This window comes from Dromaius novaehollandiae, chromosome 2, assembly GCF_036370855.1.
Source record: "Dromaius novaehollandiae isolate bDroNov1 chromosome 2, bDroNov1.hap1, whole genome shotgun sequence".
Lineage (NCBI taxonomy): Eukaryota > Metazoa > Chordata > Aves > Casuariiformes > Dromaiidae > Dromaius > Dromaius novaehollandiae.
This window is the reverse complement of record NC_088099.1, coordinates 163777430-163803973: the sequence shown is the minus strand read 5'-3', so window position 1 is coordinate 163803973 and position 26544 is coordinate 163777430. Positions and strand designations below refer to the sequence as shown.

The 26544-nt window shown below is 40.1% G+C and overlaps 1 protein-coding gene across 1 annotated transcript in view; it reads left to right on the top strand.

Annotated features, from left to right (window-relative positions):
- Positions 1-1350: 1350 nt before the first annotated feature.
- Positions 1351-26544, top strand: part of FAM135B (family with sequence similarity 135 member B) — a 154256-nt gene continuing 129062 nt past the window's right edge. Inside the window, exon 1 of the mRNA XM_026113690.2 lies at positions 1351-1442. Coding sequence (XP_025969475.2) covers positions 1366-1442 — 77 coding nt within the window. The 5' untranslated portion in view covers positions 1351-1365. The remainder of the gene's footprint in view (positions 1443-26544) is intronic.

Sequence of the window (26544 nt, the reverse complement as noted above, 5' to 3'; positions counted from 1 at the left end):
CACTGAAATGAGCTGTTTTTTGAAAAATAGTGCATGAGAGGACAGCCAGGAAGAAGAAAGAAACAAAAAAAGGAAATATAGCTTAAAATAATCACTGTAATAAGCCAGTCGGTTGGAAAATTACTAATCAGGAGTCAGCACTAAAACTTATCGGAAAGCTACAGCCTAATGCTTATCTGAGGGCTGCATGTATGAAACTCCTCTTCTTTCCTGCTTCATTGGAGGCAGTGGTGAAACCTTTGAGTGCAATGGAAATTAGTGGTTAGCAAGACTGTAGAAATTCTCCCCTTCGCAATCTGAGCTGGATGTCACATTAGAGCCACTCTTGTCCCAGGCAGGGGAACTATTAGTAGCCCTGACATGAGTCTTCTTCAGAGATTACACTTGGCTGCTGTCAAACAGCTCCCTAAATGATGCTTCTGAACTGTGTTAATTAAACAAATCTGATGATTCTCTTGCCAAAAGTGGACTTACAGGGAGAAGAGGCAGAAATGGTAAACAGAAAATTCAAAATCTGTCCACAAGCTATAAAAGCCTTCAGCCTGGCTCTGCTGCAATTAGTGAAATGTCAAGGGTCTATACTAATATATTAAATAGTGCTGGTTTTGAAATCTATTTTGGCAAAGCTGCTTTGAGTAAGATATGACCTCCTGAGGTCCCTTCCAACCTGAATTATCCTGTGATTCAATCATCCTATGAGATATTATCTGCAGATGGCTGTAACACTTTAAAATACTGGTGTTGCTGTTGTGGCCTCTCTATTATGTGCCTTGATTGTCAACATTTTCCTTAGCAGAACCTCTTCCATTCATTATTCTTTAAATTATTCATATTCCCTCAGAAACTTCCCTTCCAGGACTTCAGGGAATTCATAGGAGCTGCCTAAAGCATTCAAATTCTGATTTCTACCATTATGTGTCTAGGACCTTTGTCTCCTTAGCCTACTCTTTTACAGGATTGATCTGTGCTGCCCCTGGATACCTGCCTTTTAGTAAAACGAGAAGGAAAAAAATTATTTCCGGTATAGGAGTAGCAAGAGAGTTAACTGAAATTTGCTTTGAGATTCTTGCACATAAGATATTATTTACTTTTTGATTTGTCACGTACTTTCCATATTATCGCTCTATCCTAATTAAACATTTTACCTCTCTTAATAACTGCTTTGATTTGGCTTTTCTCGAGTCTTCGTGAGGATGGAGCCCAATAAGGTTATTGGAAAGATTCCAGTTGATTACTGGGAGCTGTGCATGAGGCGTGGGATGCCCAACAAAATGTGATAACACATTTATGGATTTGTTAAGCAAAATACTTAAAATGTTTAATGCCTGTTTATACGTGTTGTTTAGGTGATGACCTGAAAAAACCATGTCTGAGGTCCAGGGAACAGTCGAGTTTTCTGTGGAGCTACACAAATTCCATAATGTGGATCTCTTCCAGAGAGGGTGAGTTGATGTTTCCATTTGTTTTCAGCTGATTTCAGAAGAATCATTTACACAAAAGTCTTAAACTCCAAAACAGTTTTTTTCCTGACAAAGGCAAGTGTATTTCATGTGATCTCTGGGCAAGGAAGGATGTTGTTGGTCTTTCATGGCTGTCAGGGAAGATCAGCATCCATGACTTTTGCTATAAAGTCAGACTGACTGACTCGTTTTTGCAATACGCTGTTACAAAGCATGTGTTCAGAAATAGGGACAATAGCTGCTTTAAACTCTTTTGGACCGGTGTTGAGCCTCTGTGGTAAATGATAGCTGCATTGCACTCTAGTGAAACTGCTCATTGTAGCATCATACATCTAATGTCTATATACTTTTAATGAAGTTTAACAGAATCCCACCATTCAGAGACCTCAAAGAAGGGAAGGTGAATGTGTTTTCTTTAAAGTTCTGCTTCTGTTGACCACTTTGTATTCTCACATCCCTGCAAGATAAAAGAACACATACAACTTTCGGTTTGCTCAAACTTTTGCCCCTCTTCTTTTTTGCAGCCTTTCCTGGTGGCTTTTATAGCAATCCTGCGGTTGTTAAATAGAGCAGCCTAACAAAATGTGAGCGGTTACTCTGCTTAGATGTTGGACCCCACAGGGGTTTTTCAGTGAGAAAAAGATACTATGCTGATGGACTATTTGAGAAAAGAAAGGACAGAAGGGTCAAAAGAATGTACTTGTCTAATAGAATATTATTTTCTTTCATCTATGAGAACTGATGTATATATCACACAAGGTATTTTCTGTTAATCCTTACCTATGCATATAGGGATGGCTCATTGCTGATCTATCTCTAGCACCATTTCTAATTGCTAAACTATGAAACAGTTTCAGGTATTGGGATGGTTTCTCGCTAATTTTGATTGTGTTGCAATATGGCATTTGTGAATTGGAAGAGGATTTTTTTTTTTTTTTTGCTTTTTAGCGGAAATTACTATTGCTGATTTTTTTTTTACATTCCCATTAGACCAAGATAAATCCATGAGATTCAGCAGTATGACACGATTTTTACCTCTCTGAGAAGGAAATGTGACCCCATAAGCCATATAAAAGAATGAGGGAGGAATATGCTGCCCTTATCTATTTTTCAATGAAATGAAGGGAACAGCTTTACTTCATTTTAATGGCTAGCATCTGCTATTCTGTTCATACCCCCATGTGAATATCTACCAACTTTACATTTGAAAGCATTTTGACTATACTAAATAGATCTATTAAACTGAGAAAAATGCTTTGTTTTTGAGGTGTTTGGTTTACCTGAGTTATAAGAGAAGTCTGCCATGTATTTCAGTGCTTATGACCTGAGAAGACAGTCCTATTTGCAGAGCTTTTTTTCTTTTCTTCTGATGCCCAGTGTAATGTATTTGACCTTCCTCATGTTTGAAAATCCACACCCATCTGTTCTGTGATTTGTTGGGACTTAGTAGGATATTCAGAGGTTAGCCAGGGATCTTCCCATTTCTCGTGTTACTCTGTGATGAGCTGCCCATTTTTGTCATATGGGCCTACTTTTCCATACAGTAATTTTTCTAAAAGACTTTGGCTGTGACAGATCAACTTTCTGTTGTGGGGGTAAACCTAGCACTAATATAGATAATATATTTTGCTGTCACACTAATGAGTTTCTAATTACCATTGCATTTTCCCCTACTGTTTTACTCTGTTACTACTATTCTGTTTTACTGATTAATATTCCAAACATACAGTACTATAGGTAACACTTCATTAATTTGCTTGCAGTAATTTTTCTTTCTATTTGTATCTTGCATAGTATTACATTTGCTTTCCTTCCATGATTATACCCCTTGCATTTTCACCGAAATCCTTTACCGTGTCTCACACTTGCTGATTTGGCTTCATCTGCTTAGTGGCTGTTACTGTAACATCTGAGGTTGAAGAAAAGTAGTACATGAGCTTGCCCAATTTCATTTGGAACTTGGGTACAGTTTTATTTTTCCTTGCTGCCATTGTCAATAGTTATTGTGGACACCTGGGATATCTTGGATTGACACGTGGTCACCCCACATGAGAAGGTGGTAGAGCGGATTTTCTATTTAAACAGATTTTTTTTTTCCTGCCTGTGTTTCATGATTAGGTCAATATCCCTCTGTGCCCCTGAATGCCAGCAAGGTGATTTGTGAAAGACTGTCCATCAGAATAGCAGTGGAGCTGAAATGGATCTAAATTTCTGTGGGAACCCAATATGATGTAGCTTTTTAACAACAAAAACAAGAGCACCAACAAAAAGCATTGATAATAATTAGTGTTATCTACTACTATTCTTCATATTTTTTTTCAAATCAAAATGAAAAAAAAACCCAACAACAACATAATGAAGCACCTGATTACATATCCATAGAAATAGATAGCAGTCTCACCAGTGACATTAATAGGATTGGACTGGAGTCTTAGATCCTATATCACGTTGAATATCGCTAGATGTTGTATGCCTGATTTCAGCTAGTAATGTGAAAACTGACATTGGACCATAGGGCTGAAGTTCTCAGGCAAGTACCGTATAACTGTGAAGAAATAAGGATGGGATTTTCTAAAGTCTTGGCAAACTGTCCTTTTAAAGACAGTACCTTGAGGGAGGACACAGCTGAGCCAGCAGTGAGCACTTCTGAAAAGAGCACTCTATGCAAATAAAGGTATGAATAAAGCTGTAAGATGTGGCAGGAGAATCCAGGGAGAATCATCCCTTCTGGAGCCCTTAGGTGATGGTTGATGATCAGACTTGATTAAGGACATGGTCTGCTGGCTGTAAGTCACAGAGTCAAAGTGGTTTAAATTTTAGAACCTCAGTAATGGTTTAAGGGATTCTGTTCTATTTCTAATTGCACGGGAATCTATTTTGATTGGTATGTGCATGCCCTGCCACCTACCAACCCTCCCTTCCCATGAGAAAAGGAAACTCCTTAATCTAACCAAGTTCCATGCCTGGTGATATTTGAACAACAGTCATAGAGCTGAAATAATGTTTCTTAACCCATATGAAGGTTTAATATTGAAAAGGGACTCTGATACAAAAATAATTAGGGTTTTTTTTTTTTTAAGATTATTATGGTTTTAGGTTCCAGGCCTATGTACCAGGAACAGTCATCAATAAATTATGTGTTGCAGGTGTTTTACTTTGGTCAGTTATTAGTGTTAAAATTATCTTCCTTGGAAGGATAAACATAGCAGTGTCAGTATTTATAGACACCAAAGGTTAAATGCTGTAGATACAGCTATAGCGGAAGAAAGAATCTTTCCTTTCATCAAACCAAAGGAATTGTGCTGCTGTTTGATGCCAGAGTTCTAAAGGTCGAGTAATAAGTAATGTAATTTCTAGAAGAAAAAACATTTTTAAATTTTCCATCCTAATTCCCTCCATCATGTGCCGCTTAATAGCTGGTGACAGATATTTTCTCTAGTGAAATTAGCTAACTGATTCTGATTTTCCTTAATAGAGTAGGAAATAAAATTATCCCTGACTGCCAGAGATCAATTAATTGATTTGTCTGGTTCTGTCAGAAGCAATGCTTCTGCACCGTTATTCTTAGAGCATTTCAAAATCTATTTGATGGATTTCCTTACTTTTTCTTTTCTTTTTTTTTTTTTTTTTTTTAAAAACCTACTGTGTTCATAGGGTGTAAATAACTTTTTGAGTCTGAGAGGGAATAGAGGGCACAAAGAAGGTGAAACAGTGATTTCATAATATCAGGATTCTGGCAATGATATATTATAAAATATACACCAAGGTAAGTCCTTAGGTACCAGTCATAGGGATTAATCAACTGCTTTTCAATCTTTTGACTCCCCAAATTCTGGGCTTCAATTTGTAAGTGTCTGACACTTGGTAGTTGCAATGGTGTGTGTTTGGGGGTGGGTTTTGATAAGAAACTAGAGGGAAAATGAAGCCTAGCTTCTTCCATAATAAAGACAACATTACCTTTGGGATCAGATCAGTGGACTCAAACTTTCCAATATCCTGCGGGAACCAAACCAAAGAACTCTCACCATTTAGAGCTGCCTAAAAGATGATTTTCAGCCGTGGCAGACAATGGCTTTATATGGCAAAACAGCATTTTTGCCTACCAGATGGACAACAGTATTTCAATTTTCTTACTCATGAAGTCATCAGCTTCAAAGACACAATCCATCAGCTCCTCTCCTCAGCACAGTGGGGTTCTGCAATCAGCCAAGGCTTTCGCTCAGCTTGTCAGGAGAGGTACATGGAAAATACTCATCATGTTCAGAGGTTCAGAACTAGTTTCTGAGATCTTAGAGGTATAGCATCAGGATATGTCAAAAAGCTTATTTAAACATCTAGAACAGAGAGAAATCTTGTTACTTTTTTTCCAGACAGGATGAATTTCTTTAAGCTTCTCACCTGTAATGAAATATGAAACACTTTTGGACTGCAAATCTGCTTGTTTTCTGAATATGCTTACATAGTTCAGTTAAGATGCATGGATTCTTGCTAATATAAATGAAGTAAAAAATAAAATGAAATAAAGCAAAACAAAATCAAATATGGCTAACAGGTATGCCAATGTGCTGCATTTATGGAATAATGATTAGTGTCCCTTGGAACAGCTGTATTGACAGGACTGACCTTTTTCTTGTCATGAAGACTTAAAATAAAGACACGGAAAAAAAAGTATTTTTCTTGCCAAAAAGCCACCAACCTTACGAATAGGAAGAAACGATTGTCTACATGGTCATGTAGAGATAGTTGTGAACCTGCTTCACTGAACTGACAAGACTCAAAACAGTGCAGCGCAAGCCTGTACTATGAAAGCGGTTGAAAGCAGGTGCTCAGTTAGCTAAACATCAGTGTCCTAAAGTGTAGCAGAGGTCCAGCTTAAAGAGAATGATACATGGTGAGTCACTGCCATGACTGCTGGTCAAGACCATTCTCTCACCTGCCTGCTGAAGAGAGAGGTGGGATCTCCAGTGCCAATGATTGGGAGAAAAGATTGGAACTGAACAGAGTGAAACCTAAGATATGAGGCTGTTTTGCAGGCAAAGGGAATCATCTGAACAAGCTGCATTGATTGGTGACTGAAATGGTTAGTGCTGACCTCTGGAAACAAATCCTCCTTTCTTCCTGCAAATAAGCAATACTCTGACTACCTTAGCCTGAATATATTAGATAACTGTTCAGTGTCACACCTCTGCTTACAACAATTCCAAGACCATCCAATAGGTTTGGATCTTTTGGCTAACCAAGCCAATATCACAGAACGAGTACAATCTGGATCCAAAAAATAAGGGATCCAGCTCGATAATACTCAGGACCCTAAGATAGCGTAGCACCTGCTGGATGTGGCAGAGAACTTTAGTGTGTCTTTTCTGAAATGAGGCAGCCAGTGTACAGCGATAGCAAGCTGTGGCTTGTCTGCTGGAGATCTTTCTTCTGTGGCCTACACAGAGGTCACGTCCCTTTGTGGTCTTTTCCCCCATTTTTGTATGAGGATTACAGATTGTACGATTAATCAGATGGTGTAAAATCCAGAGACAACATTATGCAGAGAATATGCAAATCCCTCTGTTGCCTATAAGTGGATCACTAACAGTCAAATGGCTCAGTGAGTAGCTGACAGCAGAGAGCTGAACCTAAGCAAGACACAAATTAAATTAGCAGTTAGAAGACAGCTTCTTGTAGAGTGTGGCTCACTATCCTTTGGTGAAAGATATATAAATCCACAGATGGTCCATCTGGTCAGCAGTTCAGGACTGTCCCTAGATTGCTTGGTGAGTACAACCACAGGCATAACAAGTGACTAATACTTTCTACTATTCCATTTGCACAGGAGACACTCTCTCACTCTGATGTCCTAGTGCCAATTATTTTGAGCTGCAGGAATGCCATTCATCATTAGGGAATTACAGTTGCTACAAAATACTGTAATATATCTCCTCAGCTACACAGTCTACATACTGGGCACTGCATCATATAGGAAGCTTGTGTACAAAGCAGTGGAAAGCTTGCTTTGTGTTTCCAGAGTGCTTTGCAGCCCATGACCAAGATACAGACAAGGCAGTATTCAGCTCAGGATTGCACACTGTGATCAGCAACTTCCTTTTTTTAGCAATGGAGAACCTTCTATCAGAAATGGAAAACTCATGTGCGTGAAGGAAAACTTCTGCTCTAGAATCTGACTCCAAGTGTCAGGCACCTAACAGCTGATCTGCCATTGCTGACAAGAGCGTGCAGTCATCTGTGCATGTGCAGAGAATATGGAATTAAAACAAAAACACTCCACTGCTCAAGTTTCTCCCTGAGATGAGAGATAACAGGAAAATTATTTGACAGGCATTGGTCATGTTAGCGGAAGCAGCACTGAGGGTTGGTCAGATACAAGGTGCTGAGTACCATATAAGCATCTAATACTGAATGAGATGAGAAAATCACTTGTCAGCTGGTGGTTTTATAAAAATGTTAGCAACTCCAGAAGTATATAAAATTCTGGATGTTTAAATAAACCCAGTACTGTAGTGGAATGGACACTTTGTAGTGATCTCAACAGTGGATAGTTGCGATAGCTGAATAAAACAATATAGACATCTAAATATCAGAAAAGACAGGCTTTTCCACTGTTCTTCCAGATTCATTTTTCTAGACTGCGAAGTACTCATGAAATCAATGAAAACTATGTTGCATATTTTATTAATCGGGCTGCTACTGCCTTCTTCAAAACCATGGACATTAATGGGAGTTTCTTCATTGGCCTGCTGGATTATGTCTTCTCAGATTCAGACATTGGTAGGCAATGCATCTCTGTAACTCGAGCCTCCAAAGAAGCTTCTTTGGGATGCCTAGTATTAAGTTAGGGCATGGCTGGTAAGACTCCTGTGCCAGAGGTTGTAGGTGAGTCCTACTAGGCAAAGTGCCATTGGCAAGGTCTATGCTTTTGATTCAGGGCTTTTCATTAAAGCCCTGTCTCCTGGAGCTCGGCAATCAGATGAGAAACTCTCATGCTATTTAAAATTAACTATTTAATGCTTATGATTGCTAAGAAAGCCATGCAAAGATGTATCCTAAAGCTGCAGAAATATTTTGTATTTATTAATACTTAAAATATATATTTTTAAACTAATTCAAATTCTGTTCACCTATTAAACAATCCCAGGTGTCTTCCTTCCAAGTTTTTTCTTTTTTTTGAAGTCATCTGTTGTATTTGATTGACCAGCGAATAAAGCTTTCCTCCCTTAACAGCAAGATAGTATCTCCTCTAAAGACAGTAAATATCACCCCAATCCAAGTGACATTTACGTTGCTGCTTTGATGACTTTCTGAGTGAATTCTGTCGGAATGCAGCTTCAATATCACCTGACCTGATTTACATTTGTACAGAGTTACACTTCAAATGTTGACTCCTGTTTTAATTCATACAGGTGGACCAGTGTCTACCACTGGAAACCCCTCTGCTGTGTATTTGTGTAGGGGAAGGGAGTCTAAGCCTGCAAGCTTATGAATGGATATATGTGTATTTGCTGCAACATCTTACTACTTAAGAATAAGTAAAGTGAGATGTTTTTAAAGCTCTGAACTTAAGTTGAACAAGCCAGAAACATGACACCAGCACAGGCAGTGTCAATGCAATTATAGTAAATAAGAAAAGAAAGGGTGCCAGAAATTACTGAATGAGCAGCTCTGGTAATAAAATAACTATGAGACGCTTCAGAGAAGCACTGTGCTCCTTGTATGTATTTGTTAAGGAATGGGAAGTTACTTTCCAAGTTTTCATGTGAGAGCTCATTGTGGTGCTTTGCAGCTCTTTTGGCACTTTTCTTCTCTAAAGCACTTTGCAAACAGTAACTAATTGAGGCAGATGAAGTTATCTGTGTTCAGAATGTGTTTTCATGTTGTTGCACGCTGTACACATCCCTAGAGAAAGCATGGCATAATCACCAGCAGCAAATCTAGTATTTAAATATAGGACAAGTTGTTTAGAGAACAGATAGGCCTAGTCCTTTCCTACGATTCCCAGTTACAGGAAAAAAAAAAAAAAAAAAACCAAAAAAAACCCACAACCCTATGAAGATAATCAAGCATTGGAACATGCTGTCCACAGACTGTGTGTATCCTCCATCCTTGGAGGTTTTCAAGACTCGGCTGGACACGGCCCTGGGCAACCTGATCTGAATTTAGTGTTGATCCTGCTTTGAGCAGAAGTTTGGACTAGACACCTCCTGAGGTCCCCTCCAGCCTGTGACTCTGGACGAGAAGGACCACAGCTGTCCTTGGCATTGAAACATCTGGGAGATGTTAGCCCCATGCAAATTCCCTCTCAGTTTCACAGTATGTAGCAGACACTGAGAAATGTAGCAAACAAGGTTAAGTTCTGCTTCTTGCCTATACACACTGGTCCACACCATAAGCTTTGATGTGACTGAGTCTTGTTGCTAACGGTCTTGTGTCAAATCCTGGATGAGCACAATTTTTAGTGCTGCCCTTAATGAGTCACTCCCCCTCTCCTCCCCTTCTAGAACATTTATAGTTTTTTGCCATCAAATTTCCATGTCATCTTTAAGCAAAAATACCTATAGGATAAAATAATTAGCCTTGAGTACAAGAATGAGCAACACAGGTGTCCAGAAGACCCATCAATGAAAATCAGCCATTTATTGTATAAATTCTATTGGTTCAAAAGAAATTCTCCTCAAAGACATGGCATTAGCCTATTAAATGAAAACTTTTTTTTTTTAAAATTGAACTTAAAGTTTGATCAGCTTTCTTTAAGGGTGATCAAAGCCACTCTGTAATACTGCTGAGCATAATATTTTTAAATTAAAATCTCTGCTTGCAGGAAAAAGAAAAAAGTTTTAGCAAAAATGGGCAAAACACTTCCCAGTTAAACACCAGTGACTTTGAAGAAAATCTTATGATGGTCAATTACTAATGATAAAGCTGATGGGATAAACTGTCTTCCAGCTAATGACTGATGAGCATTAAAGGTTGGCTAAACCCCAAAGGTTTCATTTTAGTTTCTTCTGCTTTTTCTAACAGGATTTTTTTTTCCCAAGGTTGTTTTCATCTAACAGATCATACTTTACATTTTATTTCCTAGGAGAATGGATTCCATCTGCTTGCATGATATTCCTCTTGGCTAGCATTGTCTATATGATATATTTTAATGTTTGTCTTCCAAGAGCAAGCAGCACACCTTTTCTGACTGTATCCTTACCTCTGACTTCTGAATTTTTTTCTGGTGTGTACACAGTTTTCCACCTGGGTGGCTTGAGTATCTATGCCAAACTGTGTTCTGCAAAAGTAACATCACCTTTCATCCGTGGATCACAAATCATTTTATAACCTTTACTTATCCTTCAAAATATCTTTTCTTAAGTTCTAGCTGTTTACATGCTAAAAGTGGGGAAAAAAAACCCTGAGATGGCTGTAACAAGACCAGGATCAGAAAGATGTCCAAACCAAAGCTAAGAAGTGAATGTATTGGCTCACTAGATTATACCTAGACTTTTCTTCTGATATCTCTGATTAAACAGAGGCCAGTTTGCTGAATGTCATGCAATGCATACTTTTTAACCATTTGTTTTAACTGTTGGTTATCACACTAGCGTTCATGACCAAGAAAATCAGCTGCCATCCCATGTGTGAAAGGTGACTCAGGTAAAGAGAGCATGTTTTCTCTGGCCATGATGTCCTTGTTGTGGTCCATGGGCACAAAATGGGAGCAGAACAAATGGTGAATCTGGCCCATATGGGCTGAGGAGTGATAAGGCATATGGAATTCTCCGAAGCTCTAAAATTGATATAAATTTTCTGGGCACTCCAACGTGTGTTTGTTATAAATAACTATGTTGTCCAGAAATTTCTTTCTGGTATTGCACTTGCCTGGCTTCTTAATGACTGCCAAGAACTGTATATGTAAAATTTCATATCACCATGTGAAGAGGCCTTTATCTCTCTGTTCTGTCCCCAGTTTAGTGCTCCAGGACCATTTTTTTCAGAGAAGTACTGCCTAGTGGTTAGGAGTTATGGGTTCAGTGTGGGTTCAGCTCTTTTTCCCTGCTTTATGCTTGAAGAAATCCAGTCTTTTGGCCAATACCGTCCACCCAGTTCTCCCACAGTTTTGCAAGGTTTATTTTAATGCTGCTGTCTTAAACTCAAATGATCTATGACTGTTATTATTTGCTGGAGTAACTGATGAGTTCTGGAAATTTCTTGATGTAGGCTTGAATATCCTTTTTGTTCTTCAGCTTTTATTTTAAAAAAATGGGAGTAATAACAATATCTCAGAAGGTTGTTCTTAATTAATGGTAGCAGGGGTCTATCACAAGGTTCTCGGATGCTGAGGTGACAGAAAACAGTATTGTGCATGGCAAAACTATGTCCCAGAGTGTCCATGGACTTTATTTTTCCAGTATTTTTGTATCCAAACATCCTGAAGTCTAATTTTCAGAGGAGAAATTTCTAAACCATTTCCAAATCAGATCCTCTTTATATGGCTTTGGTTGGAAACCCAAAATCATTACTCTTTTTTGACACTTCATCCTTTAGAGTTCCCTCGGGGTAATAACCTCTTGTGTAACTGGATAGTTTAAGTCTATGGAAGCAATCAAACTTTGTGGTGTATATGCTGCAGACAAGGTGCACTTGAGATACAATGGAAAAAAACAATTGGCCTTTGTCCTTGTGTAAGTGGAGTAGAATATGCAGTATGTCTGGATGGGAGATCATTTCAGCACTTTAATTACTTAATGTGTTTGCTGCAGCTGAAGTACATTAACGAATGCAGATCAATTTCTCCCATCAATCCATGTCCACTTTGTTACTTCAGAACATCCATTCATTTGTGGGGATAACATCTGCCAAGAAAAGGTATTACAAATAAAATGCAGCTGAAAAATGAACTGTTCTTTAGTAATCTCTTGTTCCCTTTTGGCTGTGCATGATAAATCTTTATAATGACGCCCTGCAACAAATGAGAAGTCAGTTTGTAATGTGACTGTTTGGAGTGATGTCTGCAGCCAGCCAACAACAAAAATGCTGAGGATGCTGCGGATTTTTAATTTGATTTTTGCAATTTTTGCTGACCAGTTTAAAATATTCTCTTTGGTTTTGATATTGCCAGGAAACCCACTTCCTCCTCACAAGATAAACTTTATGAAGTGGTGGAGAGAAATATATTGAAATAACGGACATACTAGAATTTGAAGAAAGTGACTGGGTTTGAAGATTCTCAGATAAAAGCAGCCCTGGCTTGTTCAACCACCACATAAGGAAAGAAGGCTAAAATCCTTAAAGGAAAACATAGGGTACTCAAGTTCTTACTTTTGATAATGAACACAACACTTAAGCATTCAGATTTTAGTAAACAAATAATTTAATTTAAGTCAATAGTTCAAGTTACTAGTTTGGGATAAATAAGCGTATTTAGAGCTTGCCACTAGGTTCTGATAAGGAAGATACACCAGTGCTCCCTACCTTGTGGAGATAATGAAAGGATAAATGCAATAGAAGGTCAAAGCATCCCAGTAAGCTGGAAAACAGCCAAGAGTGCTAGTCGTTCACGTTGTGGCATTTCCTATGTGTTATTTCAGATAACTAGTTAGGAAACTAGTTAGATGAATAGTCAAATTCTGAAGATGAAGGGCTTAGATAAACAAGGAAATATAACTTCATAGCCCAGTGATGAGGACCATTCACTTATATCAGTGGAATCATCAGTTTTGTTTCTTGCTTTTGTTAATGCTTAATATACAGAGCTGATCTGAGATCCAATTAACATTTTTATTCCATGAAAACAGGAACAGCCTCAGCAGGAATGAAAACAATACCATATGGATAAGCATAGACATGATAAAAGATGCGGATGATCTCAGACGTGGTTGGGAAATGGACCTGGATATCATGTGACTTAGGATACAGAATAGCTGCAGAAAAGTGTGGCATCACTCACTCCTCTTAAAGGATTCTGCATAGGTCTTGATTGAGCAGATGCGATATTGAAGGACATCTGTTTTATGGATCCTGTTGCAAGAGAAGTGAGAGTTTTGCTTCTAGACATTTAGGATAAAAGTTGTAATCATACCAAGAACAGATTTGTAGCCATCTTGGTGAATTTACTCATGTAAGTTCAAGTGGCTACAAACTTGAGGCGTTTTGTAGCAGCTGAGATGGACACATCATTTGTCTCTCTCCTTAGGTAGTTCATCACTGCTCTGAGATTTTGTCTAGTGTGATTACCCTGTTCCCGAGCAGAAATTACTGAAACATGACTTTCTGTGGATGCTTATATGATTAATATTAACATTTTGAGCATCATCTCAAAAAAAAGCCAGAGCTTTAGCAGAAAGAACAGATTTGTGAGGCAGATAGGAATGAATAGACTTCTTGCCTCCTTGTAAAGAGTTCCTGCAAAGGAAAGAGGACTCATACTGACAAAAACATTAGGAAGGTTGCAATGCAGTTGTCAATGCTGCATCCATTCTACAGAAAACAAGATTTTCGTCTCCAGAGCCATCAGGTTTGTGCCAGCACAGAGTGTACTTTTAGAAGAGAGTATTCACCCTTCCTGTAAGAAGTGGAAAAATCCCTTGAGAGCTGCCAACAGTTCAGTGAGAAAAATAGGTAAATTTGGATAAGATCCCACATTTTCTAATCAGTTTTATTTGTGTGGATAGAGTGGGTGAAAATAGAAATGACCCATTTCCTGAGAAAGAGTAGCAAAGCAAAAATCATGCAAAAAGTAAACATGAGAAAAATAAGTAGAAATGGAAGAGGAAGAGGATTTCCTTGGGGGAAGGGGGAACACTGATTTTGCCATCCACAGTCCTGGTGTGCGAAAAATGCTTCTGTAGAGATAAATGTAAAGGCTCTGTTCATTTACAGCTGCAGTAGGCAGCTATTCTTTGAAGATTTGTACTTTTCCAAAACCTTGAGAGAAAATAGTCAGTCTTATCTATGGCTGTCACAAATTTACTGTCAAAATATTGATCTGCTATAGAAAGCCCTTTTTTTTAACATTAGAAAAAGAAGATGATCGATCCTTTCTCCCCTCCCATTGCAGCAGTTTGCTCTGTGGGATGAGACTGCTCTATTTGGAGCAGTCCAAGGCAGAAGCAGTGATTCTGTTTCCCAAGAGCAGAAGTTCAGGAGTTCACTCTCTTCGATGTCCCATAATGTGACATTTCTGTGGTTGGCCTTTTGTGAGGTTCATCACAGGAGACACAGCCTCCAGCAGATGGCAAGTGGAGGGGTCAAACATCTCCGCTACACACCTCAAAAGGCAACAAAGCACTACGGGAAAATGGGTCAACTTGTCAAATTCAGATAAGATGGATAGAAATGTTGAAGTAACAGTTGCTTGTGGGATGGAAGATCAATCCACTGCTAGTAGTTGCTCACAGCAAGGTTGTTTGTGATATTCGGTCTGAAATAGTTTTCTAGCTCATACAGGGGTCTCTTCATCTGCTCATTGAAATGATCAGTGTCTTGAATCTTCTCTCTCAACAGTGCTTGTTGGGATGGCAAAGCTGAGAATTATCTTTTTTCTGTTACCTTTTGCTTCATATGGAGTTTTGTTAAATCCTCCTTCAAGTGTGCCTTCTCTAACCAAAGCTTGTTGATCCTGGAAATGCTTAAGTTTTTTTTTTTTTTTTCCCCCCATCTCTAACTGCAAGTTCAGCTGCAATATGTCCTCATTTTTACTGATCCAATTACCTGCATACTGTTGGTTTAATAAGCTTGCAATCTCTGCCTCTTTTGTCACTCGTGTTTCCTGCTCTGCCTGTAACGGTTCCTTCAGCGCTTGATCAGAGCTGCCTTCTGTAGGTGTGCTGTGCCTTGCATCATCCAATTTAGACCGTAGAACAGAGATCTGAATCAGGTTATTGTACTGTTGCTGTTGCAATGCTTCTTCATCTTGTTCTAATTTTGTTCCCATTTTCTTCATTTTCTGTAGTTGTTGTTCCAAGTAGTTTACAGTCTTTGAGACTTCACCACTGCCATGCTGGAGTTCCTGTATCTGTTCCACTGGTTTCTCTACTGCTTTATCACGAGTTGTGTTTTCTTGATGTTTTTGCTGCTTTTCTAATTATTTTGATCATCCATCTTCTCTCTTAGCTCTGCTTGCTAAGATTCTGCTACATATTCTCTGGGCACTCCAGAAGTCTATGATGTTACTGTTCTTCTTTAACTGTTCTTCCAGCTTCTGAATTTCTTGTGGAAAATCACCACATTCGTGTTTGCTTTCTATAGCTTACTCATCCATCAACCACCACTCTTTTTAAAGCTGTTTTTCAAGGACTTGAATTTGCTTTTTTAAATCAGCAGCCTCCAACAACTGCTTAGCCAGGTCTTGATTGCTATTGCAGCTGGTTTTCAGGTTCCACCTCTGAACTTTTCATTTCATAGTGCAAGTGCAATGGTGCTTTTCTGCTTGACACTGAAGCTCTAATTCCTCCTTTGCTAAAAATTCCACTTGCAGATCCTAGAAGATATTTACAACAGGAGCCAAGGGCTTGTATTAATTCTGTTACAGTTTTATGGCATATCCCTTTCTCACTTTTGTCTTAGAGTTATCCATAGTATGGAAAACAGTCAAAGAATTAATGCTGTATTTATACAAAAACTGCACAGTTTCTGTTCCATGTTTTACTTATGAAACCCTGACAAGTTTCTGTGTTTCCTAATTCTTGTGTGAGTGTCTGTTTCTCATTCTGTGCTGAGATCTTAATATTGGAACAAGGAATGCTGCCACTTTTGTATTTTATTTCTTTATTTGTACCGTATAGAATGTAGCCTTGTCCTAATCTGCACCTACATCTCATAGGTGTTACATGCATAGCTAATACTCTCAGTCTGAATTGAGGACCTCATTTGCAGAAGTGCAGAATCATTGCAACACCATTCTGCTCAATAGGAAAAAATGGAGCTGTAATGCATTCTAATAACCAGGCTCCAAAAGAGAATAGTGCAAAATTCTGCTCTCAAACCCACCTGAGACATCTTAGGTTTAACTGAAATGGATCAGAACGTTTACGCTGAATTTTCTCAGGGAAAATGTAGCTTCTAAAAAGCAGATTTTTTTTGAGGAAAACATTTGTTTTCCTACCTCTGTTCCCTTAGGGAAGACAATGGAAATTTAAAATTAATTTTGAATAAGTTACAAAAGAAGTAGCCTTCATTTTCATAGCATTTTAAAGTTATGGAGATGTAGTTGAGACCCTCATGTGAGCCAGAGGTTTCTCAATCAGATGGTATATCTTGGTTTTACTTGTTCATAGTGTTTTACAGAAGAAAAGAAGGGTGATGTAGACAATAAGGACATTGTAATAAAAAAAGAAAAAAAAAAAAAACCCAGGGCTGAAGAGGGCCTACTCCAAGCATATCCATACAAGCAAGGAAGTGCCTACCAGACAGATTTATGGAAATACCTCTTTTGGCCCTCTTGGGAAATCAGCATGGCTGCGTGCCTCCCTGCAGTGTCTGTACAGAGCAGGGGGAACAAACAGGAGGAATTAGAGGTCTGTGTGCAGTTACAGGGCTGTGATCTCATTGGATCATACAGACGTGGTGAAATAGCTCATATGACTGGAGTGCTGCAGTGGATGGATACAGGCTCTTTAGGAAGGATAGATCAGGAAGGGGAGTTGTCCTTGAGGTAAGAGGGCAGTGAGAAAGCATGGGGATGGCTGAGGAGTCAGCTGAGAGCTTATGGGTCAGGATTAGAGGGGAGACCAACATGGATGACATTGTGGTGGGTGTCTGCTACAGACCACTTGATCAGGAAGAAGAAACAGATGATGCCTTCTTCGGACAAGTGGAAGAAGCTTCATGTTCACAGGCTTTGGTCCTCACGGGCTACTTCAACTACTCTGATATCTGCTGGAGGGACTATAGAGTATGGCACAAGCAATCCAGGTGGTTTCTGGAGTGTGTTGATAACAACATCCTAAAACACATATTTGAGGGGCTGATGAGGCGAGGTGCTCTGCTGGACCTCATAATTACAAACAAGGAAGAACTGTTTGGGAATGTAAAGGCTGGGGGCAGCCTTGTCTGCAGTGACCATGACATGGTGGAGTTCAGGATCCTGCAAGGAGGGAAATAAGCAAAAGCAGGATCACAGCCTTAGGAGAGCAGACTTTGGCCTGCTTGGAAGAAAGCCATAGGAGATGGTTCTGGAGAGAAGAGAGGACCAGGAGAGCTGGCTGATTTTCAAAGATCACCTCTTCTGAGCTCAAGAATAGACCATCCAGATGAGCACGAAAATAAGCAATCTGGCAGGAGACCTGCATGGATGAACAAAGGGGTTCTGACTAAAATCAAATGTAAAAAGGAAGTGTATGAGAGTTGGAAGCAGAGATGAGTGACCTGGGAGGATGGGTGACTCTCTGAGCCTGCAGGGTTGGGGTTAGGAAAACAGAAGTCCGTCTGGAGTTGAATCTGGCAAGGGATGTGAAGGGCAACAAGAAAGACTTTTGCAGGAAAATATGGGCCTGTTGCTGAATGGGAATGGAGCTCTGGTAAAAAAAAAACATGGAAAGATGGAGGTATTCAGTGCCTTCCTCACCTTGCCTTTATTGGAAAGCCTGACCTTCAGGAATCCCAGGTCCCTAAAAACCAGTGAGAAAGTCCAGGGTAAGGTATGCTTACCTTCAGTGGATTAGGATCAGGTTAGGGAAAATGTAAACGAACTGGACATCCACAGGTCCATGTGACTTGATGGAATGCACCCACGGGTGCTGAGGGAGCTCATCTATGTCACTGCAAGGACACACTTGATCATCTTTGAGAGGTCATGGCAACGGGGGAGGTTCATGACAACTGGAAGAAAATGTCTCCTGTATCTTTAAGAAGGGCAAGATCCCTGGGCAGGTGATGAAGCAAATAAACCTGGAAGCTATTTCCAGACATATGAAATCTGAAACAGGATAATTCAAAATCCTGCACCTAGGAAGGAATAAACCCATACACCAGCACACGCCGGGGCTGACTGACTGGAAAGACAGTCTGCAGAGAAGGAACTGGGTGTCCTGGTGGACAACAAGTTGAACAGAAGCCAGCAATGTGCCCTTGTGGCCAAGAAGGCCAACAGTGTCCCAGCCTGCGTTAGGAAGATGCAATGAGCCCTTGGATCATGGTTCACTGTGTGTCAGAACGTACTACAGCTCCCTTTTGCTCATGTCCCTGGGCCTCCTTCCTTTGAAACCAATGCAGAGGCAATGGCTGGCAGATGCTCAGATTTTGTATTCATTCATGATTGGACAATAGCCAGACTGTGAATGATCTGAAAATCACTTCTTGTTCTGCTGGGTTAGACGTACCTAGTATGTCCCCAGTTGGTACACAACCTTGTTTCAAGGTCACTTTGGCTTTCAATCTTCTGGGAAGGTGTGAGAATCACAATATGAGATGGTTTACATACATTAAAACCACGGCTCCCAAGAAGCCATTTCCAGACTATCGTTTTCTGTTGTCTCCTATATAGAGGAGTGGGATATAAAACTTAATAAAATTTGGTGGAACCAACCACTTCCCCAAATTCAAAACCCTGTATATCCATTTTGGTCTACAAACATTACAGAAACACTTTAGAACTGTCATGAGACATCACATTTACCTATGGTATATCTTATTCCAGTAAAAAAAACTGCAATGTAAAAGTTGGAATTGAGAAAGAAAAGAATGATTTTCAGGAATATTCAGCTGTTCTTTTATCTATTAAATGATTGCTATAGATTGTCCTTTGTTTGCACCCACAACAGTTAGGTGTTACTTACCTTTCCAAGACTGTCTTGCTGCAAGATTTTTCAGATGCCTCAGTTAAAGGAGCACAAAATCCCTTGACTTGTAGCTGTTTGTCTAATGTAAGAATAGATTGAAACCATTACTACTTGACTGTAAGACTAAATTAAGCCATGTTACCGAGGTTCTCATTCCCTTTGAGACAAGGGTATAAGTGCTCATATCCTTATTAGGGTCCTAATTTTTCTGCCCTTTCTTTTCTGTCTCTCTCTTCTCCCACGATAAAGCACATTTTTCACTTTTACTCTGCTATTCTGCCATCCTACTGCCTCCCCCTCTTCATCCCTGCTTTGCTATGCAGTCTGAAGGGGAAGTAAAGGGCAAATTGCTTTAAGAGGATAGATGTGGGACCAAAGGAAAGTCATCATTGCTACCTTGGTGGGCAGAAAAGAGCAAGAGCTCCCGAGGTGAGCATAAAAGGAGATGTAAAGAGAGCTGGCTGGTGTAATTGTCAGAGACCTGCGGGGATGCAGAGGCTGGAGCTTTTATGGCCTCTAGGGTTGCAAGTTGCTGTGGAGATGAGCTGATCTGATAAAAAGGTGTAAGAAGCTAGAAGCACAAAAATGATCAAGGTTGTGGTTTACCCAGATCCAAATGAAAGCCTAGCCTCAAATGCATCAAGTAGCAAATGCAGACTTTGATTCAGCAAAGCACGTGAGTAAAGGTGCTCTCCTATTAAATTTAGTGCTCATTTGCCAAAAGGTGTTTGTATCTTTTCTGTGCTGTACCCAGAGCACTCAGGTCTCGAGACTTTCCAGCCCTAAGCTCTGGACTCAAAACATACCTAACTGCGTTTAATCCTGGAATATGCTGAGCACCTTCAGCAAGATGCTGAGAGCCCTTACCTGCTGTTTACTTGGCTGAGAAAGAATCAACCCAAGTACCTCTCAAGTCTGCAGAACTGGACAGGATTTATTGGTAGAATCAGAACACAAAATTGACTGCTGCCAAGCATTTAGAATTTAGCATTTTCCTCTTACTGCTTGCACAGCTCTCTTTTGTCATACCTCCTTGTGTCTGTGTGCTAAAGTCTTCGAATAGGTGGCAGTTTGCTTTCAGTAGCCTCATTACACTTTTTAGCTAAAGACAAGAGCTACATTAGTTACTGTACTACAGTGAGGCTATGGGCTGTCCTCCTCTTTTACTTTTAAATTTAGATCCACCTTCATCAAAAGTTAAAGAGCCTGAGGACAAATCCGGGGTGAGAGTCTTAGAAACTGGATGTGATGAACGATTATGGAGTGTGGATTTGAGCACCAGTAGTCATGTTTGGCTAACCTGCTGCAGCTCTCTGGCAGAGCAGCCGTGGGGGGATAGTGGAGGAAGCCAGCAGACAGAACTGAAACCTTGCTAAATGTCTGTGAAAAACTGAGCATTGAGGGCTGCAGGAAACCTTCCTTTTGCCACCTCCAATGCCAGTTTTATGCTTCTAAAGGGAGGGAAAGTTTGGAGGTGAGAATAGGGCCAGACTGTCATGGAAAACCCAGAGCCCTGGGCTGTAAGGGTGGTTCCTCCTGCTGCCAGACAGGTGGGAAGAAAATGTGGATGGTGGGAACAGTGATGGCTGCTGGGAACAACTACCTACTGCCTACTGGTAGCTCCTGTGCCACATGCTCTCACCTCTTTTTCGAAGCTGTTTCACACCCTTCTAGGAGCCGATGGTAGAGCTGAGTCAGAATGGAGTTGGAATACTATTTCATTGAAAAAAATATCTTGATCAAAGTGTCTGTAGATTTGTGTAGCTTCTCAGGAAACATCACACAAATAAAATGTTTTGTATTTACTTTCAAAGCTTACATTTGAGATTTCTTCATTTTTATATTTGGAACACTTCAGAATACAATGGAATAGGAATTATTTTCCCTTTTTTAAATAATATTGCATTTAGAATAAATAAGAGGAGCTTAATGCTAATCCATCTTGTATTCTTTTCTGAATCAGATTATTTCCAGTTCTTGTAATGATAGAGTTGAGATCAAACTGTCCCTGTTTGCATCTGATTCTTTGTGGCATAGTGACAAACTCTTCGGTTGCAACATGAAATATTCTGCTTCACAAAGGAAAATATTTTTATAAAGGGAAGCCCTGTGTGCCATAGACTATAAATGGACCATTTCAGATTTTTCAGTCTTCATTGAGCAACGTACTTTATATGCATTTGTCTACCTTGGAACATATTTTCTAAATCAGCAAAATCTACAGCTGCTATGAGTACTTTGCTATTGCAGTCTAGAGTGTGAACATGAATGGGAAAACCTGTTGACAAACTCTGTGGGGATGTTTGTGAATGACTGACACTGGCTATTGTATAGCAAGAAGAAAATGGTTTGTTTGAAGCATTTTGTGGTCAAGCTATTGAGGGGTGGTGGGCTTCCTCATGTGCACATGTATTACACACCACGCTTCCTCATACAGTGATATCATCTGTGTGATAGGTAGTGTAGTCTAATTTGTCTTTCTGCCTTCAGTCTTAGGTGTCAAATTTGTATCACCTTGTTCCATGCACTTCCCTCTTTGTACACCGTTCAGAACCCACCAAAATATTTAAGTGCAAAATAGGCAGTGAAGAGCAGGGGATAGACTGGTAGTGTGAACTGCTGCTTGAGTTGTGTGCTTTTTAGGTCTGCAGAATGAAACAAATGGGGTGAAACGTTTATGGACTCTTTCAGATAGGTCACCTAAAACATTATCACCATATACAAGGAAAACCCTTTTGATTTGATGCAAAGTTGCAGGTTCGTTTTCAGCTACATCCCTGACTTGTCTCATTAAAAGGCAAAAAAACCCACCCAAACAACACAGTGCTCTATGTTGCTTCCTTTAGCTGATCTTTCTTCCTGTACCTTCCAGATAAAAAATGTATTGCTTTGTACTTTTCACTTTTTCAGCGTAAAGCTAATTGGAAGATAGGCCTTTTTTTAAGTTTCAGCACTCGGTATCTGTATAAGAAATAGATTGTTTGGCTGATTACTGGTTGCAATGGTAGCTGCGCTGCTATTCTGGGAGTTAGCCTAGATGATCATCGTTATTCCCTGTGGCCCTTAAACAGTTATGGAGCATGTAGTTGGTAGCTCTCACATGGTACCACACTTGGGAATCCTCTTCTGGGGATCACCAGCATAGGCCAGAATGGCCTGTTAATGTTACCGGAGAGTATTTTTTCCAGCTGAAAAGCCTGAGTTCAACCCCCCTTCCTGACCGATTAGGTTACTTCTTGTACAGAGATTTGAGATCTCTTCTCATGCTATTTTCATGAAGAAATCTGACTTTTTTTCTTGCTGGTAAGGTTTTTCTTTGTTGTCTTCTGAAACAGCTTCACAGCAGACAGTAATTCAATTAAGAAGCTTTGCTGACGGGGGCTGCTGGGAGGCAACTCCATCCATGGTACAAAGAGCAACAGAAATGCCAGGTTGCATTATAGTTCTCAGCATACAGTGGGTTTCTTTGCAGTAGGTGTTAGTTTAAGGGTTGTTCATTAAAATGTGGGCTAACTCAGGGTGAAATGTTAAGCCTTGGAGTTGTATAGTTCAAGGCAGGCTGAAAGCATGTGGTTTTGAACTTGTTTGGCTACTATGGCAGTGTTAATGCCCAAATATTTCTTAATTTCCCTGCTGGAGCAATGATCATAGAAGGGGGAAGCCAGGCAAGCATGGAGTCCAAAGCATCAGTACCACGAGCTATCTGAAGCTGAAACATTTTATTCTAAAATTGAATATTTCCTCTGTGCACTTCCATGCAATAATAATAATTAACAAAGACATCACCAAAAACTCTACACCCTGCCTGAGCATAAAGCTGGCAGATAGCATCTGAGTGTGATCTTTGTGCTCCTGAGCAGAGGTCTGAGCACCACAGCACTGCGAGACTGAAACATGCCAGTAGCTCTATCTTTTAAAGAGGGAAACAAGGCAAGCCTGTGTCACTCAGGCTGCCCAAAGAGGCTGTGAAGTCTCCATCCTTGGAGATATTAAAAAGCTGTCTGGATAGGGTCCGGGCACCATGCTTTAGGTGACCCTGCCTGAGCAGGGGGTTGGACCAGATGATCTCCAGAGGTCCCTTCTAACCTCAACTGTTCTGTGATTCTGTGACCCAGCACATTGGTTATTGGAGTTTAGCTGTTGAGGGTGGCTTTAATGTCAGCCCTCTAGGTGAATCTTCACAGGTTATCAGGGATTAATGGGTGTCCAGGCTTGGGAAAAACAAAGTTAACATTCAAATTACCTTTTCTCACCTGATGTTTTAAAAGGTGAGCAATTCACAAATGGCCAGTAAAGATACACATAGAAAATTCACTGTTACTTGTGTGATCCATGCAGGCTGTTTCACAGGAGACACAGGGCTAGGACAGGTATGGTCTGCCTAGATAAATAACATTTGTCCCACTACTAAGAAGGATCCCTGTCCTATAAATAGGTCAAACATTTGCTGAGTTTCCCCTAAAAGCAAATTGGGTTTTTCATCTCAGCTTCTATTAGGAGACTGTTTCCCAGTCTTGCTCCTTTGCCAGCTACAGCTTCTAATTTCTAAATTGCATTTATTCATGGACAGTTTATATGTGGTTGTTCTTGTGCCAATGTTGTACTTTCTTGTACCTCACTCTTCTTCTTCCTTCCTGATGTTTTTCCTCCCAGTGTATTTATAGATAGAGAGGGGATCTGATTGCTCTGCGTTTCGCTGAGTTAAATGTGCCAAATCCCCTTAGTTCTTTTCTTAAAATCAGCTTGCTGTTTCCTGATTTTCCCTTCAAAGTGCTTGTTCTAGAGTAGCTGACAATTTCCCATGGTGTCCCTACTTTACTGAAGTCTAAATGAGCTTTCATGAATTGCTCTTGCCTAAAAAAACCCCAGCTGTTTACTCAAAGAAAGCTACCACCTAGCTTGACTCTAACAGGCCACACTTAGCCTAATTGTAGTAAAACAAGAATTTTATTCCAGTTTCTCATTTACTTCTTAATTTTTCTTTCCTTCAAAATCTGCTCTAAAGCCTTGCATACTTCTGGGGCCATGCTCAGGAACCCATAGCGGAATTCATTTCATCCTCTCTGAAAAACGACTGCTTTTATTCTGCTGATCTCCAGGCCTATGGTACCCTCCCTTATTTCTTGGGTTTTTTTGTAAACCAGTATTACTGTGTGTGCAGATCACGTGCCACTTCAGTCAGGACTCTCCAGCTTCCTACTCATTAAGTATGTTGACCTCTTTGATTTGGGCACCTTGGCTGTGATCATTTCCTGAGCTTTACACTCCTTCCCATTAGCCTTCCTCTCTATGCTCTTCATTAAAAAAACAAAGGCGGAGGAGGCAGATTAGTTCTCATTTTCCGGGGCAATATCCCATTGATATTTAGTCTTAGCAACCCTTTCCTCTCTATGCACATATGTGGTGGGGGACCTCCTGGTGGTCACCATTTTGATGACTTTTGCAAAGTTTACCTCAGCATGATTTTCCACTCTCTAGGTGTACATTTCTTTGCTCTCCAGATCCTGTTTTGATTCTTTATTGGTTTTCTGTTCACTCCTAGTATCATTCTGGACATTTACACTCACCCAGGTGGAGCTGCAGCCCTATCACTGTAGGATTTCTTCCCAAGCCTGTAAGGACAGCAGCTAGTCTTTACACCTTTGATTGCCTTAGAGGCTGACTGTCTTCACAGTTAGGTCAATGCTGAGAATGTCTTATATCTTGCCTCTCAATCACAGTTAGTATCTTGGCATCATGTCAATGCTAATCTTACTCAGAGTGCTCTTGGAGGCTCCACGCCTGGGCAGAGCAAGCCCTCGTCTGCCTGCTGTGTACGTCATTTGCAGCCCTCACTGTGAACGCAGAAACTCCTGACTGTGACGTAGCGTCTGCTTTTATAGAAAGTGGCAGAGGTTGTCTATGCAATTAAGTCCACCCAGATCACAGCCTACCCTTGAAGCTCAACTGCCCCAGTGCCTGCATATCAAATAGTCCACTCAGGTGACACAGTCGAGTCAAGCAGACAGGGACACATTCAAGCAAGTTTCTAGGAGAGCTCAAGCCTCCAAACCGAACCCTCTCTCCTTGCTATGTAGATTGAAAGAGGCTCTTGTGCGGAGGAACAACCTATGAGGCGTCCTTCTGGATGAGGACACTTAGAGCCAACAGGAGATGTTTGGCTTCACCCTGAGGAAGATCAGAAACATTACATAGTGAACTGTACCTCTTGCTTCTCAGCATTATTTATACCCTTTCCAGGTCAGACAGAATACCTTGCTGTGATAGTGTGGGTGGTCTTAACATGAAAACCATTTTTCCTTCTAACAACCAGTTGGCAAGGACTGAGCACAGCAGTCATTCAATCATGTAACAGTGTGGTCATATGCAGAAGCACTGATGAAAGAATTATTTATTATTTGCTCTCATAATTATTAACCTGAATCTGTTTTACACCTTGGTCTCACTAATACTTGCACTGGCACAACTGAGAGCAGTGTGGAGTAGTGGTGTGAGGAAGCAGAGATATTAATCTAGTTTTGCTGCTTAAGAAAATGTAAACTGAATCTGGCAATGGCCTATATTTTCATCAGGAAAATCCTCTTCAGTAATGCAGAAACTATTATAGGGTAACATTCCAGCTTTACAGTGAGGGAACAGGTATCTTCATTTTTATTTTTTAATTAGGTGTAAAGTCACTATTTGGCATTTCCTCCCAGCCTGCAAAACCACAGAAACACTAGGGAGGAATGGGCAATATTTGCCTGTATTATGATTTAAATATCAATATGTGGCTCAGACAATAGACATACAGGTAATGGAATTTATTCAGTTTCCTGTCTGGAGGTTGTCTGCTTTAACCGGACAACAAGAGGGCTGGTGAAACTCAAATGAGAGTGTGTTTATGTCTTTCTAGCCAAAATGAAGCTGTCCTCCACTCTCAATCTGTTTGTGATATTCATAATCTCCCTCAGAGCTGCTTTTAATGTTTTACCTGAAACTATTCATTGAAAAATGATTTGTTCTCAAAAGATTTCAGGGAAACTATCTGGTTTTAAAAGCAACATTACTGATAAATTTTGAACATTCCTGTTTCAAATTCATTTTTAATTTAACTTTTTGGTTTTGAGCCCCTAACACTTTCACTCCCCTATCTCTTATTTTCCATGAACGTTACTGGGGTGCTGAGAAACTTCAGTCTGAAATATTCTAAATCACCGTCCTTCTCTGGTGTTAATGCAATTACCCAACAGTGCCACTGCCCTGTCGTGTGAGGCACTGCAATGAACACACAGCTGCACAGAACTTGAAACACAGGGTCATTCTGAACTCTCTTC